This window comes from Pseudopipra pipra, chromosome 7 (assembly GCF_036250125.1).
Source record: "Pseudopipra pipra isolate bDixPip1 chromosome 7, bDixPip1.hap1, whole genome shotgun sequence".
NCBI lineage: Eukaryota > Metazoa > Chordata > Aves > Passeriformes > Pipridae > Pseudopipra > Pseudopipra pipra.
The window spans coordinates 6641096-6661873 of NC_087555.1; the positions used below are offsets into that span (position 1 = coordinate 6641096).

A 20778-nucleotide genomic window follows, 5' to 3' on the forward strand; every position below is an offset into this window, starting at 1 on the left:
CGTTGGACCTGAGCTAACTTCTCCAGAGGCTTTAATTTGCCTAATCCCTCCCGGTGCAGCCAAATCCACACCAGGGGGTCCGCCGATGGCTCCTGCCTGCTCAGCAGGGGCTGGTCCCCGGGCAGCTTCTCCTGCATCTCTAGCCTCTCCCGGGCTGTTTGTTCTCTCATTAGGTGACATTAACACATTTAAATCACCATTCCCCGTGTTTTTAAATAAAACTCGTGAGACAGGGGTAGTTTTAACTTGATCTTTTCCCTCTTTTTCTAACTCTATTTCCGATTTTTCTGCCCTTTCTGAGCTTTCGTTTCTCTTATCTTCCACCCCCAATCCAGGACGTGTTAATAGGAACAAAAACAACTCTGCGTATCGAATTTCTCGCCACCTCTGTTCTACATGAAGAAGCGAGATCAATCGAAGCACTGTATTGAGTTCAAACGGACCAAATTTCGGCCATGCTATCCCTCTCAGTTGTCCAAACAACGGCCAAATATTTAGAGACAACCTACACAGCTCTTCCTTCTTTAAAGGTGCCTCAGAACCAGCTAAAGTTTTCCAGTGTTTTAGAACCAAACTAAGGGGGGTTTCTTTAGGGATCTTAAATTTTGAATCCACACAACCCATGCTTGCAAAACAGAAGCAAACCAGTCAAACACACTGGGTCTCGAGATGACAACCTTTAGGTCACGAGGCTGTTAACGTAACCTCTCAGCTATTTACCGAGTCACACCGACTCCAGAGCCCCACCGGCTCTCCCACAGCGTCAGAGCACCGGAGGGCGTCCCCTCCAAAACCAGAACAGCCCCTAGGCTGAACTCCCGCCCTGACCTGGGTAATTGGCGAACCAACCCGTTCGCCTCCCCCTGAAAATTGACTCTCTAGACTGTTTCGAGGGCCCAAGTCAAAATTTTCAGGAATCCGTGCCCCCTATCCCGGGACACAAAACTTTCCCGCAGCTGCTAATTAACCAGATAGGTACCGTTTCCTTATCTCACCTCTATGCTCCGTGCTTGTTTTCGTGGGTTCCGTGGAGCTGGGCTTCTCAGACCGGCGGGAATTTCTCTCAGATAAAAGCCGGCTTGCTGAGGAATATTCCTGCTGATGAAAATTCCAGTCTGAAGAAGTCCCCGGTCCAGTTCTCCCCGTGCGGGTTCCACCACTGTTGCCGGTGTATTTTGGTGCTGAAAAAAATCTCCGGAGCAGTTAATTAGGGGTGAGATAAGAAAGGGTTTATTTGCCAAGGCAGTAGATGGTATACGACGCGCGCGCCGGCCGTGCCCGAAAGGTTACCTTTTATAACATTATCCATCCAATCCCAGATGTGTCCACCCTTTGGCCCTTCCTCTGGACCGCCCCTGGCCCTCCCCCTGAGAATTGGGTCTGGGGTCTTTTTGGGACCACTTACTTCATCATCTTCAACTTCATCAGAGCACAAAGGGCACATATTTACCTAATTCTTGACCTATTCTGTGGTTTAGGCCCAGATATGCTGTTCTGTCAACTGTCTAGGCCTTGCCTTGACAAAAGACTAAACAATTCTGCTGTATTCAGAAGCAGGATTGATATGGGGAGCACAGAATGGGGTAAGAGGGTTAGGGAATGTATAAACAAGGGTACTGGAGAAAGGGAAAGGGACAAGGGACAAAGAAGGAAGGGGTTTCTGCTTTTAAACCTACTTATAAAACTCATAAGTCTTACAAATATTAGAAAAATGAAAACCATTAGGGGCTTAAGGCATCATTGTTTGAGGAAAATTAATTAATTTACCTGAATTTTGACTTTAACTTTTGTTTGTCTTCCACAAAATAGTTACTAAAACAAGACATTTTCCTGAATTTAATGTAAGGGATTTTATACTAACAATTCAACAACCTCCTTTTTTGAGCATCATAACTTACTCCAGTAGCAGGTACATAAATGGCATGAACAATACAAGTATCAGGCTGAGGTTTTGTCACTTACACCCATATTGTTACATGAACTATTTCGTGAGTATAAATGACAGAAAAACTTTATTTGCCATTTTTTATTATCTCTCACTGCATCCACAGTGGTGAGTGTCTTCTTTCCCATTACTAGTGTGTTGAACCACCTAAGTGGTTTTTTTCTGTTTTGGAGGAAGAAGGGGTTTTGCTGGTATGAACAGTGAATTCATACTTAGTTACAGATAATGATTAGTACTGATGGTTGATCTCTTTCTAGAGCAGTTCATATAACTGCCCAGAAGTTAACTCATAGGAATATAATTTTTAAAGAACAAACTAAGTGTTCAGTTGTTTGCTATAGACTCCAGTCTTACAGTTATACCTGCAGTAAGCTTTAACAGTATGTATCAAAATTAATAAAATCAGGATAACAGTGATTTAAAAAATGATAAAAATTGAATAGAGGAGAAAAATAGAGGAAAAAATAAGGCAAAATTGTATTTTCAAAATAGTGGGTAGTACATTGTATGAAGTTATGTAGCGTTTCTGAGAATTAATAATTTTATGTTTTTCTCCAGGATTCAGAGTTCCCTGTTGATACTGAAGAGAACACATACCTTGAGCGTGCTAAAGAACATACTCAACCCCTGAAATCTGGAGAGTATCAACTGAGCAACATTCTAAAAGTGCACGACTTGGCAGTGAGCTGGTAGGAACCATTAACGGCACATTAATTTTATTATGTACGTGTTGAGTTTTATTTTTCAACAGGTCATTGAGAAGCATTTACTGTAAGTAAATTTCTGGAAAATTATTGGCAGTAGTCCAGGGGGACTTTGTCTCCTGAAAAATGTGAAAGGGGGAAAATGATCATGAAATGTGGTGGGAGTGTAAATACAGTAAAACTCCTGGGCAGAACTGTTTACGGATTGAGATTCATCTGTTGTGTAAGAAGGGTGGGATTTGTAGATATGAAAATGGAAACCAGAGATAACTGTAAACTCAGGTTCTAGGAAACTGAATTATAATGCTGAATATTTTTGCAATTTGTATTTGATTGCAGTTTATTCCCTTGGGTCAAAAAACCAGAAGAGTTTAAATGTAGATTAGCTTGAGCGTGCAAATAGCCTGTAAGCAATGACATTTCAGGGCTTGTTAGCTGCAGCTGAGGAAGAATGAACCTAAAAATGTTTTTTAAAAAGTTAGACCTTGTAGCTAAGTTCTGACAATTCTGGCATATTGTCTAGGTATGAATATATTTTTAAATTAATGTTAACATACTTTTGTCATTCGCATAAACTTTACGTAGGTTGATGCTGTTCTTGCTGTACTCAGAGTGCTGGTAGATCACTTCCGAAGGTATTTCCCTAAAGAAGAGCTGTATTCCTACACTTAATCAAAGAAACTTAATTTCTTGCTATATCCAAGAACCATAATCCAGTGTAGTTATGCTTTAAGAGTCAAAAACTTGGGCAGTATAAATCTCACCCAGATGAAGAATTTGACAGTTGACTGACTCGTTAAAAAAAATCAGTGTTGTGAAGACAGAGGGGGTACCATGTAAACAGGACACAGAGTCAGAGCCAAGGGAAGCAGTGGCACACATGGGTGGGTACATGATGATGTGGGCATAAGGTAAGTTGGCTGTGAAAATAGAAAAAAGATCTTTACCCATTTAATAATTACAATGCAAAGGTCACAGATACTTTCTCTAGGTGACTGCCCATATTTTGCAGTCAATAACCACCACACTGCTGGGAGCTTTGGCCTCACCAGGCAGGCTTCTGCTTAGTCTCAGCTTTGGTTTTCTGTCTGGTTTTGAATAATGTTCTCCCAAATAGTTTAGTCATATTTGTCCTAGCATGAAAGAGAGCTTGCAACTGGTGTCTGTGTGCTGCTCCTCCAAGGAGGTTGTAGGAAATCCACCCGAAATATTAGTGGGCTCTTTACCTGAAGAACACCAAGTTTAAGAAGAGTGTGTTTAAAAAATACAAACTGAAAAGCAAACCAGTCTGGAGGAGGAAGAGGAAGACACTTCCATACTTGGGAAGACTGGAAGATTTTCAGTGGATCAGGTAGAGTAACCATCAATCACACTGTTGTAACCTGCACAGGCTGCATCAGCACCAGCTGTACATCATGGCAGGCTGCAGATGGGCAAGGCTCAAGTCATCATTTCCTTCTTACTCTTTGCCTTGTTAAGTCTCCCTTTACCTGTAGAAGAAGCCAGATTTGAGTTGCAAATTACTCCTGAATGTTGTTGCAAACCACTCGTGAATCTTACAATAGATAATGTGTAATTGAAAGTATGGGAAGCTCATGGACTAGTCAAGAAAGGAAATTCTATCAAAGCTTTTCCATTATCTTGCAGCTGAACAACAGATAAATATCCTGCATGTTCATGTTAGACTATTCCTTGTTTTCATCTTTCTTGAATTGTATTTTTATATCTTTCTTAGTGAAAGCATTTTTGTAGATCCTTACATCCAGTGCTTCTACTTATTGCTGGAAGAGATACTTTCATATGCTGAGGAGTTCTAAGTATTTTTTGCAATTGATAACTGGATATCACACCTTAAGGATACAATGCCACTTGAGAAAGCAATTTACAAGAATAAAAATAAATTGGATGTCTTTAAACTTACTTGGAAACACTTTAGAATTTGGTTGGAGAAACAGCAACTACACTGAAAAAAAAACTTGACAGTGAGGATGTGTATTTAGTTTCATATACTGAAAATATGACATTGACTTTCATGTAAAGATAATACTTAAAAGAAAATGAGAGTCTGAGGTAGTGCTCTAAAATTAACTGAAATGCTTATTTAAAAAAATGTGATAATATCAAAGCAGGTGAAGAACAAAAGAATATCAAAATGTTCTTGAAAAAATGTAAACAATGTAATGGAACTTTTCATTTGCTAAAAAAAACCCTTGTGTATGTGGTGGGCCATAGTTTCTACATGGTTAACTATGTCTGAAAAAAAAAGCGCACTTAAAACTTATTTCAATTAACAAAGATTTTTCCTGGCTGAATACTACTGCTTAAAATCAGTCTTTTTAAGTCATGGGAAAATAAGACTCTCTTGTTTCTCTTGTTAATGCTAAAGGCTGTGTTGTAGGCTGGTTTGCCTTTTTCCGACCATGTTTCCTACAGTATTTTTTTAACACCCTGCTCAATTTCAGACAAATTTGGCAGAGGAATAAGAGAGTCAGAAGTCCTGAGGTTCCCCTGGGTTTCAAGAGAACAGATCTCTGCTTAAGGAAGGGTCACTTTTAGGACCCTGTAGGCTGCAGGTGGCTAAGAACTCCAAGAGGGAATAGAAGTTGCAAGTACTCTATTTTTTTGGGAAAAGCTTCAAATGGAGCTTGTCCCTTATTAGCTGCTATAGAATCCAATCTCCAGGCACACAGCTAATGCACATAGAGCTTGGCTTATCATTTTTTGTTTGACATAGCAGCTATTCAGTCCCAAATCTGGCTTTCCTTGGAAGTCCAAGAGGTTATTAAATGCATAAATCAAGATTTTTCAGAGAAGAATGACTTGGATTAAATTATCTGTGTAGGGAATTAAATAAAAATGGCCCATTTAAAGGAATTCTGAACTCTCACTAAATGTATTTCTGGTAATTATGATTGTCTGTTTGATTTTACAGACACAAGGGGGAAATCCATATCCACTAGATGAAAGTTAATTTTTTCTTGTAGATCATAGGATAGATGGAAAACATTCTGTTGACTTATGAGGCCAGGTTTGCTTTTTTATGACTTAGGTTTTGCTCATGAGAGTCAGTGTATCAGAAAGACAACAGAATCTGGTTTGTCTGTGGGTATTACTGGATTCCTTTACATTTCCTTAGAAATTGGAACACCTGCAAATCCAAATTCAAGTTTTTACCTGCCATAAAGCTGATGTAGATTATTCTTCAGACCTTCATCAGTATTCATTGAAACATGTATTGGCTGAGGGGGAGAACCAATCCCTTGGGAAACAATGTTTGCTTTCTGTGAAAGCTGAATGATTCCCACTTTTCAAATCATCAGGTGAGTGTTCCTTTCTGCATTAAGCTCACATTTCTGCAGTGTCCTTTTAAATATCCTGATAAATCTTATTCTGCCTACAAGAAGCACTGAAACAATATCTGTAATGGCTGAAGGATCTTCTCAAACTTACTTGTTCACTTCCTCCTCGCCTGCTTCCTGCATCTTTGCTGTAACCCCAAAGGGTTTCCAATGGAAGGCACTTCTGCATTGCTACATCTGTCATGGCTTATATTGTCTTCACTTGGGAAAAGAAAGATGCCCACAAAAACATGATTCATGTGTTTTTAATGGTTACCACAGCATTGGAAACTAGGACAATATCAGATATTATTTTGGAGAGATGATTACCTAAGAGGAAGCTGAAAAATAAGCATTTTTCCCCTTTTTTTCCCTTTTTTTTTTGCTATTTTTTAATATATCATGGTCTTGTCCTCCTTTTTTCCATTTCCATGCCTCAAACTGAAGTTACAGTCCTCCATTTAAATTTTATTTCATGTTTTTCTTGCATAGTCATTGCTTTGATGCAATTACTGGACTCACAATCAGAAGTAGCATAGAATTCATAAAGTATATGTCCTAATATGTGCACCAGGAGAGGTTTACATTAGATATTGGGAAAAATTTCTTCACTGAAACGGTGGTCAGGCATGGGAACAGGCTGCCCAGGGCAGTGGTGGAATCACCATCCCTGCAAGTGTTCGAAAGATCCGTGGATGTGGCATTTAGGGGACTCATCTCAGCAAGAAACCACAGTGGTGCTGGGTTAACAGGTGGACTTGCTGATCTTAGAGGTCTTTTCCAATCTTAATAAGTCTACGATGCTGTATTTTAAATGGATGTTTTACCTACTAGGCATACCTGCATAAATAGAAAATATATTGTATATTATTCTTGTTTACATGTAGCCTCATGTTCTCAAATCCTTTTTCCTTGTTTGATAGTTTGTCAAAGAAAAAGATAGAAAATTGCTAATGCTCTGCCTATGCTCAGTAAAAATATGAAGCTGGGAGATAATAGTAAAGAAAAGCAAATACAAAATGTTTGGTGATTATCTCGCCTTTCCTGATGGGCCCAGTGAAAGATAACTTTTCAATAGGGACTAATTCATCATTATATCTTATTATACTAGTTTCCCCTGTTTTTTATCAGTGGATTCCAGAGAAGATTTTAAAGAACTTGTCTCCTTAGAAACTGTGCAAATTGACTTGCAGCATAAAATTGTGTAATTGAAATTAGAGGTACGATCTCATAGTGCCTCGTGCCAAGTAATGGAGGTGAAGAAATATTGCAGAACCGTGCACTCTCTCCCTCTTTAGTTCCCATTTACTACTTTTTCCTCCTTAACTTATGAATACATATGACCTCACAGGTGCATGTGCACATCACACAGAGAAATCAGCTTTGCAGGAAAGAGAATTGACACGAGTGTTGACATGAGGAACTTCTTTGGAAAGAGATTATAACCTTAAGTTTGTGGTAAAATGAGGATATTGATGTGCATTGTCTCTTTTGAGTTCCAAATTTTCTTTTCATACAGTAAGGTCGTGGGGCAGACAGAATCTGGCAGTGTGTTAAGAACCCTGTGTTTTGTTTATGCCAGTCAGACCTTGATACCTTGCTGAACTCTGTTTTGGTCCTTTATAGACATAACTCCCACTTTTCTATTTTGTTCCCAAACTTTCACTTTCTTAGAGTCACCTGTGGGAAGAGCAGGACATTAAGATTGTGCTGTGTATAAATGAGGTAGCAGAAGTAGCACTGCTGATTTTTAAGCAAACATCTTGGCAGTTCTTTCAGTTGTCCCTCCCATTTGCCAGTAGCTCTGTATTAACATCTCAAAGCAGTTTTATCATGGTCTGTCTTGTCACTCCTTGATTTTCTTTGTGATGCCTGTAGAGTTCTGACAACAGTTACCCTGATGGTTTGCTGAGACTGCTGCCTGTCAAACTGACAAATGTTGTCTCCCTTTCTCCTGTGTTCTGCCCATTTTTTTCCATCTCTCTGTTGTCTTAGAGCTGGTGAAGTAATGTCATTTTATTCTATGTCTGAACGATGCCAAGCAAAATAGGGTCCATCTACCAAGAGGTGATCAGTCATATGAATCATACTGTGTCCTTGTGTAACACATGGTAGGAAAGAGGATTCAAAATCCAAAATTCATGTGGAAATTTCCTCTTGAAGAAGAATAATTTAGGGAGGTAAAAAAATCCTTACTAATTATTTCAGCTATCTCCTTGCTTCCTAGGGCATTAAAAAAGTTTTTTTTTTTATAAAATTACATTTTTCCATTAACAGTAAAACTTTTTAATTGTACTATCATGTGCTGATTTCTTGCATGAATAGCCGCAGTGAATTGGCAATTTGCATTAGCAACATGAGCTGCTGCTTAATTTTCCTACAGCTTTTAAAAGTGTGCATACAAGCATTTCTTCTGTGAGGAAAGGTGGGGAGAGCTGGGACTGTTCAGCCTGGAGAAAAGGCGGCTCAGGGACAGATCTCATCAATGTGTGCAGATATCAAAGGGAGGGTGCAAAAAGGTGAGGCCAGTCCCTTTTCAGTGGTGCCCAGTGACAGGGCCAGAGGCAATGCACACACACTGCAGGGTCCCCGTGGTTATCAGGAAATGCTTTTTCACTGTGAGGGCAGCCAAGAACTGGCATGCCTGTCCCAGAGAGGTTGTGGAGTCTCAATCCTTGGAAATGTTCAAAAACCATCTGGACGTGGTGCTGGGCAACTGGCTCTGTGTAGCCCTGCTTGAGCGAGGGGGTTGGACCAGATGACCTCCTGAGGTCCTTTCCAGCCTCAGCATTCTGTGATTTAATTATGTATAGGGCATAAACACATACATAAATATGTATAAGTAATATATCTAATAATACTTATTAAATTTCTGTGCTAAATAAGTGTAGAGAGTGCAGTTGCAGGATTTGATTTTTGTGTGTGCTGAAATATTCAAATACTCAATTTGGCCTCTTTTTTTAAATATTCAAATTCTCTCTCTTTTCAGAAGCAGGAGTGGAAGCTTGGGTTAATCCTTATTTCCTTGTACATATGGTAAAAATATCCCTATTTCTCTTATTTTATTTCCCTCTCTCCATTTTATCAGCCTTTGGATATGTTTGAAGGGGCTAATGTAAAAGATGGTTAAGTGTAGGGTTAACAAGTAACTTGGTGCATCTTCCTGACACAAGGGAGAAACAGGAGCTGCTCAGCCTGGGTCACTCTGACAGATCAGTCTGTGTGCTTGCAGTAGAGAGTTTTTTTTGTGGTGTTTTAAACTCTTAACTTTAGCAGATATATCCTGTCAAGCGTGGTGGGTACACTTAACATTACTTACAGAGGGATGGGAAGAATATACTGTGTGTGTGCTCAGAGGGCTCTGGATATCCTGCCAGCTGAGACCTTGTGCACATCCTTATCTCCCCAACGGTCTTGTGAGGCAGCTTTGTCCTCCTGTGAAATAATTCCTGCAAGATTACCTAAGTGAAAGATCCAGAAATTAAATTCATGTCTTCCAAGTCACAGTCCAGTGCTTTAACCTTCAGTTCCAGAGTATCACTGTTTCCTATACAAATTAAGCTCTTAATTTCTTCATTAAGGCCCACGTTGTAACCGAGAGATTATTTCATGACATCCGCTCTGTTTGTTACCATACGGGCTCTGCAGCAGCCTCAGCGCAGTTTGTGTGGAGGAAGAACTCAAGAGGAAAATGTCAAATGTATTTTAGCTCCCTGTAATGCAGTTTAATAGGGAGGAAAAGTGAGCTCTCTGTGAATAATCAGTGAGAAAGGGTGCGGATGACACTTGGGTAAGCTCTGTGAGGGCTCTCTGCTGTGGCAGTGTGCGTGCACAGCTCCTGCAGGCCACCCTTTCTCCCTCACCTGCAGCTTTTTCTAACACACCAATAATAAGGGAAGAAAATGGATCCCTCTTCCCACCCCTCACTTTTTCCTTGGTAAATGTTCCTTCCTGTTCATCTCTAAAGCTTTTGGCTGTCATAGTCTTAAGAAGCCTTTTTATTTCTCATTAGCTCCGTCTGTAGCTTTGGCCACAAGTGATGACTCCTGTGGGAAGGCCTTGGCCATGGCTGTAACGGGCAGTTTGAAACCATGGCAGCAATAATCTGAACTCATTGTGTTCTTTTATGGTGCACACATGAAACGAGCTGGGCACCTCTGTAATTTTGTTAGTGAACAAGCAGCTTTACCAGAAAAAAAGAAAATTTTCCAGCAGGGTCAATAGAGGGAAAGCACACAGTGTTTTATTTGTCTTTTACTAGTTGTCTTCTTGGTTATTGAAGCAGATTTTGCAGAAAAACCTGGAAGCACTTGTTTGCAAAACCATGATTGTAAAAAGATACTGTTGTACCTTTATTAAGGCTCTTGTGTATTCTCCACAGACTGAAAGTTATGAGACCTGGTAACTGTCAGCTCTACTAAATTTGTTGGTTTTTCTTGTTATTCCCAATAGTCTGTGGACAGAAAGAGGTTGAATAGATTGGGTGAGTAATTTTCTGCAAAGTGTTTAACTGAAAGCAATCAGCCTGTGGTGATCCAGCTACTCTGAACACCAAATACACTAAAAAACTAAATATTTAATTCAATTGAGCTTATGCTGAACAGATGTAATTTATGAAAAATGAAAGAAGTGGTTTTGACACTTGTCATATGGAATGAAATACTAACTTTTAAGACTGTTATTTTAAAAACAAGTTTGCTTATAAATGTATTTTACGAAGTGTGAACAAGATGTTGAGATTTTATTGGAATGAAATATATTTGTGAGCTTTAAAAAGATACTAATTTACATAAGGGAATTCATATTGTGGGAATTTTTTTTAAATGCTCAAATTTTTTTAGAAGGGTAAAATGCTAAACTTTTGAAAAGGTGAATTGTATCATGGTGCTTCATTGACTTGGATACAATTCTAAATAATTATCTGCAAAAAGATCCTCAATTAGGGTACAAGACTGAATTTTTCTTGTAAATTGAACAGCCATTTACCTTTCTGTTGTATATTTCACACTCATTCAGAACTGATATTTGTCCAGAAACAAATGGTTTCTTAAGGATGGTTGGAAGCTTTGTTTTGATTCTGGATGTCAGTTTTAAAGTTTTCTAGTATTTGGCAATGAATTTCTTCATGTAAAGAAATATATGTCTTTGGGAAAAGTAATTTTTTTAAGAAGTAAAGTTTTTAAGCAGTCTTTATAAAAGACTTTTTAAATATTGGAGTCAGCAATAGCTGTACAATTAGTTTATAGATAAGTGGTGTGTTTTCTGGGAAGGTAAGGAGCATTGTGGGGTGATGATTCTGAGAAGCAGAGTATTCAGTGCATAATATGTTGTGATAGAGAAGAAGGAAGAGGACCATAAATATATATGACTCTAGAAATGTTACATATTATAAATAGATAAAGTTACTTACATCAATACAAGAATAATGCCTAATGTACAAAAATAATCTGAAATAATATGTTAAGGTTGCACTTGTCATGTTTTAATGAGGAATTCAATTTGCCAAAGCATTTAATGCATTGCAATTAATACCGTAAAGCACTTTTCATTCATTGATTCTCTCCTGTAGAAATTGCAAATTGATTTAGTAATGCTTGTGATCTTTTCTCATTCTTAGAATGACCTATGATAAGCTGAGCGTGGATTAAAAGCCTCCTGTACTAATGATTCCTTTATGTTGGCTGAGGTAATAGGAACTGAAATCACCTGCATTTCATTTGCAGGCCAGTTCCATAACCCGAATATAAAACCTCTGAGGGTTTTGGGTACTTATGGTTGCAGTGATTTAGAGATGCAACACTAACACAGAGGTACATAAAAATGGCAGCTTCCATTTGCATAACTATATCTCCTAATCCCTATGGAAAACTCTCCTATCGGTGCTTTATCTTCATATCTGAAGTTTAAAATATTTTCAGTTGTTTGTTTTTTTTTACTATATAAACATTTTTAAATGTGATTTTCAGTTATTAAAATAAACATAGTACTTGAACTGTAGTAGCTTCAGTGTCTCTGAAGAAAAACAAGACAAATATAAGAAATTTAAAGAAGAAAGTAGGTGTATTTACTCTTGTTGGAATGAGTAACTGCATAGCTGGCCAAAAAAAAAGATTTATTGGATTGTGGGCAACCTTGCTGCATTGCTGAATGAAAGTTCATAAGTATAAAAGAACAGTAAGGAGAAATACCTGTGAAAACTGCAGGAGTGATACTGAGTCTTTCCTCGGGACATTCACATTGTTTGTGTTTCAGCATGGTTAAGATGATACTTCACTTTTAATATATGCTACAGAGTTTTGTGAGATACTGTCTTTTGTATCTGACGGAATAACCTTTGAACTGTCACAGAATGGTTGGGATTCTCCCACACAGACAAAAGAAAAAGCGTAGACATGGTTTTAGCCAGTTGTGGACACTGCACGTGAAGGTGACACAGGGCAAAGTTCTGTGTTCAAAATACTGAGGAATTGCCTTTCCTTTACTCTTCCAGGGTGTGCCTATAAAGTAAGGTAAGAGAGCACTCCCTTGTGGTTTCACTGTATGGAGTGATTGGAACTACCCAGAAAAAGCATCTCCAAGGTGACAGCTTCAGTATCTTGGGCTCTGCATTCTTGAACAGGTGCCATTTCTCTTGCACTTGAAAATACGCAGTGTTACAGAGCTGTACTTTCAAGACAGGATTATAACAGAATGAAATACAAGATCCCATATTTGTGAAATGTCTGGCATGACTGCTAAATGCTGACCTTTTGATTTCCTTACAAATCTGATTATGGAAATTACTTCACACTTGTGCTACTGTCCCATTGCAGGTGTGCCTGTGTATTTCCCCATTTCATATCTTACATATACAAAAACATACATATTGAAAGTATTCATAAAATATGCATACTGTTTCTTTTATTTTGCCTCTTCCTAGAGATGATTTTGTTTTTATTCCATTCTAATTTCAGTATTCATGGTAAGTTCTGAAAATACACACTTGGAGCTGTGCAACTGATAAAATTGACAGTAAAAGTAAGAGTTGAACTCAGTTTGAAAGGTGAAGTTGTAAATCTGTTGAGAAGCATGTTCAAGTCCCATGGGAGGAGAGTGGATTGCCCTGGGTTTATGACTTGTAATGCTGAAGCTGACTTTAAAAGGTTTGTTGGCCTGCCCTCACCACAGTTCCTTCCATGTTCCTCTACTTGTGATTCCCATTTTTAATCTTCCAGAACTATCTTCCTGGAGAATTTCCAGCATTAGAAAATGTCCAAATACAATCGATCAGGAAATCAAGCAACAGAGAATCCTGTATATTTGGAGTGCTTTGCTAAAGTCAGCCTTTATGGAGAAAAACCTTTCCAGTAGCTTCACCTCTGTATCTGATGTCCATTTTTCTAGCAGTATTTTAGGCTGGGCTACATATTTCTTGCTGTAGTTAACAGAGCTTGGAATAGCATACCACTGCCAGGAGTTCAGTGCTAGATTTTTAACACTTGGGTTTGAAGGAGATGCCATAAAAACAAGAGGCTGTGCACTGTCTGTAGCAGTGCCTTTGTTCCTCCTGACTGTGAGAAGGATGATGTGTCCTTGTGCTGAAACAGGTCCTTAGGAGCTGCTGGAAGATGCATGGCAGTGGTGAGTTATGGTTATGGGTTTATTTACTGGATAGACTTTAATTGCTGCTGTTATAATTAATTAGGACTGGCATAAAACTAGAAAATTTTGTGAGCATCATAATTAGATCACGTTGGTTTGTGGGTTTTGCCTCCACTAAGTTCTGTGCAGATCAGCTAAGGAGTAAGGGATCTTAACTAGGGATTTGGGAGCTATGAAATGCAGCAGATGTATGGCAGTAATAATCTTACTTGAATATTTTCACTAATGCAGAAAATTTTCATGGGTTGTGCTCGACTTCAGGGACAAACTTTCTATATCACATAAGTGCTCAAATTCTAATTCAGATTCAGCTTTCAGCAGCTACTCTGCAGGTGTATAAACAAACATCCATACTGCAGGAAAGAGCAATTCTCTTCTAGGGATTTGGACAACATGCCTAGATTTCCTTGGGGATGCTCAGCATATTCCGAAAATCTCATGTCAATTGTAGATGTTGCTAAAATTTGAAAAATCTGTGGAGATTTTAGTTCAGTCTTAAACTACATTGTTAAATTCATCTTAGGATTTTTCAGTCATCAAAGTGGGGCAAATGATGTAAGGAACAAACTGCTTCTTTCTAACCAGACAAAAGAACATCTTGATTTTGATTTTACAGTAATTGATACTAAATGCTAGAATAGTAATTGTCAGCTTTTCTTGGATCTCTTTCTTTTCTTGTTTCAAAACAATTAGGTTTACAACTCTAACTTGTGATCAAAACAAAACTGATGGAGATTTCAAATCCCAGGCCCTGGGATGTAGGTGTTTGCATTTGAAATAAAAATGTCACCCAGGTGAATGTTCATCTAAGGTGTGATCATCTTTGTTTCCTTCTGAGAGTTCACAGTCATGGAAGTTAATGGACTGCAACGCTGGAAACTGAAGTTTCTACATTTATCAGGACTATTTCCAGACAGAATGTTTGTTCTGTTGATATTTATTTCGTTTGGTTTGGGTTTTTTTTCCTTAAAAATAAAACCATCTGTGTGTGAAATGGCATGTTTCAGGCAGTGGCTGTCCAAAACTAAACAAGTGTATTTATTTAAATTTATGGTTTATAGTTGTCCATATAGCTGCAGACAGGACTTTTTATTTAACTTTATTTTTATATTTTGATTTTAAAATTCATTCAGAAATAGAGGTTATTTTCAATCTTTTACATTAATTTCTTGTATTGAAAAGAGCGAGCTCGTGATTTGCTATAAAGGGAAGACTCTTGGATAGGTCCCTGTCTGATACTCAAAAACATTTTCCTTTTAAAATAGTCTTTAAAGTGGCAGAGGTTTGAGAACAACAAAATGAATTAAAAAACCCAACACCACCTTATCATTTAGGACTGAATGACAGATTATTCCACATCCTAGCAACAGCAGTTAAGAAAGAAAGAGAGCCCTTCAGACAAGTGCTGGCCAAAGTCTTTTCAATGTTGTGTGACCATTAGACCTCTTAACTGGGCTGTGGAAGGAGGTAGGAGAGGAATTTGTTTACATATTTCACTTTTTTTTCAAATATATTCGAGTTTTTAAACTTTAAATCAGTGAAGTCCCTGTGCTAATGTTTGTTACATTTTTGGCTTTTCATATGTTTCAGACTGGGAAACCAAGCCTCATTCTGCTAACCAACTGTACAACAACTTTAAGACAACCTTTAAGATGTTCAGTAAGATTTTATGAGAATTTATGCTGCCAAATAGCCCAAGCATGGCTATTTTAATGTACTCTTCTTATACAAGTGTTTGTCTTAGTAAAATATGTGCATATTTGTATCACTGCTTTCAAAAGCAGAAGCACCATCAACCAGCAAATGAGAAGCACTACTTGTGTCACCCAGTTAGAAATTTTTCTGGTGAAATTTTTATGTAGTTTTTCAAACCAAATTCATAGAACCATGGAATGGTTTGGGTTGGAAGGACCTTAAAGCTCATCTCCTTCTAATCCCCTGCCATGGGCAGGGACACCTTCCACTAGACCAGGTTGCTCAGAGTTCCATCCAACATGGCTTTGAGCTAAGTAGCATCCTGTAGTTACTCCACAGTATTAACTGGCCTGTGGGGGAGGCAGGGAGGTGAGGAAAGTCTCAGTGTGCTTTGAACAGTGTTTAAATGGATCAGTCACCTCTCAGGAGACAGATAGTGGCAGGGGAAGGACAAACAAGACAACAGTAAATGAAGAAAGATTGATGGCCACTGAGATCAGTGAGAGTTTTCTGTCTAAAACTGACTTCCCTGGGTTTCTGAGCCTTCAGGCCAAAAATAGAAAAAACCAACAACATTGTTTTAATGCTGTATCCTGGTCTAGTGGTAAGTAAACATCCATGGAACTCAGTGTGCCTCAAAAAATGAAGGAGTAATGCTCGATTTAATAGTTTTTGGGAACTGATTTGAAATCTCTGGCTAAATAATGACATGGGTTAGCAGTGCTTATATGAAAATTGGTACCTTTGGTAATGAAATGTCCTTCACCCTCATTTTATGTTGCATGTTGTTATAAAGCAAAGGACTGAGGTGGATGGTTCAGGTATCTAAAGTATCCTGCATTGTACAGTGCAAGGCATGTCATTACTGACATAATGGAGCACTTCAACATGTGGGATATTCTGTGGGCTTTAAAGTTACTATGCAATGAAGTACTTCAATATGCTTTTCATGTGAATACCTGTGCCAAAATCTGCACTATTGCAGTTATTTGTGGTTCCATTATGCAACTTTAGGTGTGTGTATTTGTGCAAAGAACCAACCCCAAGACTTTTCAATCAAATGTAGACAAAGAGGTACTGTAAATACTGTTTCTTAAGAGACTAAAGTCATAACAGAATCCAAGAAGTAGAAAATTAAAAGTAAGGTTGTGCAGGTATTTAAGGTTTTGAAGTCTTCTTGGTTTTGTTTTTTTTTTTTTCTCTCTTTTTAGAAAGAAGACACGTTTTATCTTTGACAGATTGCAAAATAAAACTGCAAAATTCAGTTTGATGCCTGAGTTTTCTAATGAGGTTAGAGTTGTGTGACCTTGCAGTTGAGAACTCTGGACACAGGTGGAACTGGGTTGTGCACAGTCATGCTTGGGGGGGTGTGAAGAGGAGGAGGAGGAAGGAGAAGATGAAAGAAAATATATCAGCTGGTGTAGCTTAAATAGGACAAGGTTGGGATTGTGGTGGCATAACTTGGATAGTCATTGAAATTTTCTGAGTGCGTTTTGTGATGAGGTCTCAAGAGCTCTCTGAATTAAACAGTAGGTGCAAAGTATTTACAAATAACTTCTAATCCATGGGCATCCTCAACCTGGTTTTATGCTTAAACGATAGGCTTGGCAGCGTTTGCTTCCTCCTCTCTTTGGCGTTGGTTTTTATCATTCTTTAGTATCGCTTCTAGAGTTCTTTATTCTCTTTAGACTTTATATCAATCGTGGTGTAAGGTTGACTCTGTTTCTCCAGTAATTTAGACAGATTGAACCAAATGCTCCATAAAAAGCAAGGAGGGGAGTGCAAGCACAGAGTCCATATGGAAAGGACATACTGATGAAGTACTTTATCACATAGTAGCAGTTATAACTTACGTTAGAGCCACAGCTCTGAAAGGTTTATTATGTGTAATTGTGATAATAAATCACAGTAAATTTCTCTAGCATTTAAAACGATTTTTAAATACCATACTTGTGTAAGCTTTTTTGAAAGTCATGTGGGAATTATTTAATGTTAAACTGAGGATTTTGGTGTTTTTAATGAGCTGGGAGTACGTGCAGAGTGGTTTGGCTGTATTTCAGTTTTTGTAGATTACTTGGATCTGTTAATTAATACAGCCCTTTGAGACCTTTTTGTGAAAATTAATGGGTTCCCTGAAGAATAACATTCCAAATGCTGGAGATCTGCAAGACTTTTGAGACTGGTGCTATTTTAAATTATGCCAAAGTTTACTAGATTAAACGTTATCTGTTGATGTGAGAAGGACAGGAATTCACAAGAGGCGTGCTAAAGATAAACTACCCATTTTTACTCATTTTATTTTCCCTATCTACACAAAATATATAAATTAAAGAATTTTTCAATAATGTGAAGATTCAGAAATAACCAAGTGGGAGGGAAACATTTCAAAATAAAGCCTAAGAGGAACAATTTGCCCAAGGAGAGAAGCACTCCTTGCATCACTTGGAGGATTGTCCTCCCCCTGCCCATACATCTGGGAGTCTTCATAGTTTAGATACAGGAACTGAATCTGCACTAGTCTTGAGCAGTCTGACACTGGAGGCAGTGTGAGCAAGAAACTAAGCCCATGTTAACTTGGGAGAACTGGTTTTTTTACCCTCACTTTCAGGAAATTTAGTGGTCTAGACTTCTTTGCTCCTCACATTGAATCAGCATCGTTGCAGGAAGGTGACTCATTGAATCAGGCCTTGAGTTAGTTTTCTTTACCAGTCATAAATTAAGCAGTGCTGGGATGCATTAGGAAGAGCTTTGCCAGAAGGTTGAGGGAGGTGATCCTGCCCATCTGTTCAGCCCTAGTGAGGCACATCTTAAGTGCTGTGTCCAGTTCTGGGCTCCCCAGGACAAGAGAGACATGGAGGCCCTGGAGCAGATCCAGCAGAGAGCTATGGAGATAATTAAGGGACTGGAGCATCTCTTACAAGGAAAGGCTGAGGGAGCTGGGCCTGTTCAGCCTCGAGACAACTGAGAGGGGACCTCCTCAGTGTGTGTCAGTGTCTGCAGGGAGGTGCCAGGGGATGGACCAGCCTCTCCTCGGTGCTGCTGAGCAACAGGACAAGAGGTAACGGCAGGAACTGATGCACAGGAAGTTCCCCTGAACATGAGGGAGAACTTAGTTGTGTGGGTGACTGAACACTGGAACAGATTGCCCAGAGAGGTGTGGAGTCTCCCTCCCTGGAGATATTCTGGAACTGTCTGGACACAATCCTGTGCCATGTGCTTTGGGATGACCCTGCTGGAGCAGGGAGGTTGGACCAGATGACCCACAATGATCCCTTCCAACCTGACCCATTCTGGGATTATGTGGGTAAGTGGACTGTGAATTATTGATATGATCTTGAAAATCATCCCCATTACTGTAATTGTGCCTTGAATCTGTACACTCATCACTTCCAATTGGTCACTGCTGTTGTCTTTGGAAAAAACTGTGTGATAAAGTGTAAAGTCAGATTTTTGACATGCAGACAGTACCTGAACATGCCTTCGAGACAAATCTTACAAGTTTATATTCTTTACTTCTGATGGGTATTGTCAATCTGATATATCAGTACTCCTGCTCTTCTGCTTTATGTATCATTTTGAAGGTTTTAGCTAAATCTTTGTGTAGTCTGCAGAGGTGATTTGGTTTTAATTTTTGACTCCTGGAATATGTATCACACACTTCAGTCTACTCCAGTCTAAACTGGAATGAAGTTGAAGGTGCTAATCCCTCTTGGGTTTGCCTTTTGACCTGTTGATGATCTTTTGGTTGTGCAAAACCTCTTTCTATGGTCCTTTTTTGTTTGTTTGGGGGTTTTTGTGGCTTTTTTTTTTTTTTTAATTGGTTCTGCCCTGTTTGGGGGGAGCTACAGTTAAAGCAGATAGAGGAACTTGAATAGTTTCATTTACATGTCTTCGCCTCTCATTGAGGTCAGGCCAGTTCTGAGGCTGCGTTCGGCAGAGAAAAGAACAAGGAGCTGCTGCAGACGGCTGTAACAAGTACAAGCACCTTATTAAGAACAGAGTCAGGTCTCTGTGGGGATTTTGAGCACTTCAGCATTAATTTTACACTGGGAGCTGCTCTTTGCTGCCCTTTCTGCCTTTGAAGTTTTTGGGGGTTTTTTTGCTGTACTTTAGAGCACACATTGATGGATGCTTATCAGTCTGAAAGTTATCCTTTTCTGATGAAAGATAGGCCTGCTCAGCAAAGGCTGCATCTGCTGGAATGAAGTCACATGAGACTCTTCTTGAGTGCTGTCAGTAACACTCATTTAATTTAGAACCACGGTCTTTTATCACCAAATTTAGAATTTAATTTGCTTGTTAACTTTGATTTTGTGACCCGCTCGTACCATCGGCAGAACCTTTCAGTTGAGTGAAGGATTTCAAAGTAATGACCTCAGTCTTAAGCTTGATTTAAGATGTTAATTTGCCGTGAAATTCTCATGTTTCCAACCCTTTTGCAAGTCTTAAATACCTGCTGCTTCCTGAGTGATGTGCTCCTTTGCTGAGCTACTGACTGACAGTTCCTACCCTGAGTGAAAGGTGCAATCAGGGAATACTTTTTTCTGGGTCAAGAGGCAACAGCTTTAATACAGTTCTCATTCCATGCTGTTATAAGCCCCACAGAGTGTTTTAGACTTCATATTGCATTTGAAAGTAATAGAATAGTGTTAGTGGAAGGTGATTGGATGCTGAAAAATGGTAGCTCTTTCATTATAAAAATTGGATGTTCGAGGCATTTAGGAACATACATGAATTAAATGGCACAAAAGGTACCCGAGTTCAGAAATCTCAGCTTCTCATCCAGAGAAGATGGAAAAGCTTACAAAATTTAGGTGATAAAATACCAGTTAACAAGATGGCTTATGCTGTATAGACTTGAGTTTTTGCTTTCTGAAGATTTGTACAGACTTTGTAAGGAGTATCTTGCCTGTATAATAGGGGTGTTTGGAGAGGAAAATGTTTGATGAAGGCATTATAATACTTACTGATATGTAAGTTTGGTTAATTTAATTTCATTAAAATGTAAGTACACCAGAGTCTTGTACCTGGAGAGCTGCTCTTGCAGGTGCCTGTAGCTTTTGAGATGGTGACAGCAGCTTTAAGAAATGGAATAGTTTGTCCTGTCAGTCAGTAGCATGAGCAGGGAATACAGGGAAATGCAATTCCTCAAGCAATTGCCCTCCAACTTATAACCTATAAACTCTTTAAATACCAGAGATTATTTGCAGTAAGCCAGTTCCAGTGTTGCTGATTCTTGTAGTGCTATGACAAGTTTCATGGAATTAACTTGTTTTTTTTCCTTTTTACTGATTTAAGTGTTTTTTGTGTGACTGAATATGTGACCAAATACAGGAGAATCCTTTCCTCTACTAAAAAAAAATCACCAACAAATGCAACCAATAAAAGAAAGCTTCTGTGGAGAGCCACTCAAAACCAGGAGAATGTTGGTGGGGTTTTTTTCCATTTGCTTTTA

General features: G+C 38.8%; 1 protein-coding gene across 4 annotated transcripts in view; it reads left to right on the top strand.

Annotated features, from left to right (window-relative positions):
• The window catches only part of SPAG16 (sperm associated antigen 16), a 385479-nt gene that overhangs the window by 58524 nt on the left and 306177 nt on the right, over positions 1-20778 (top strand). For all 4 annotated transcript variants that reach the window (XM_064660354.1, XM_064660355.1, XM_064660356.1 and 1 more), the window contains exon 10: positions 2504-2634. In XM_064660354.1, the coding sequence (XP_064516424.1) occupies positions 2504-2634 (131 nt within the window). The remainder of the gene's footprint in view (positions 1-2503; positions 2635-20778) is intronic.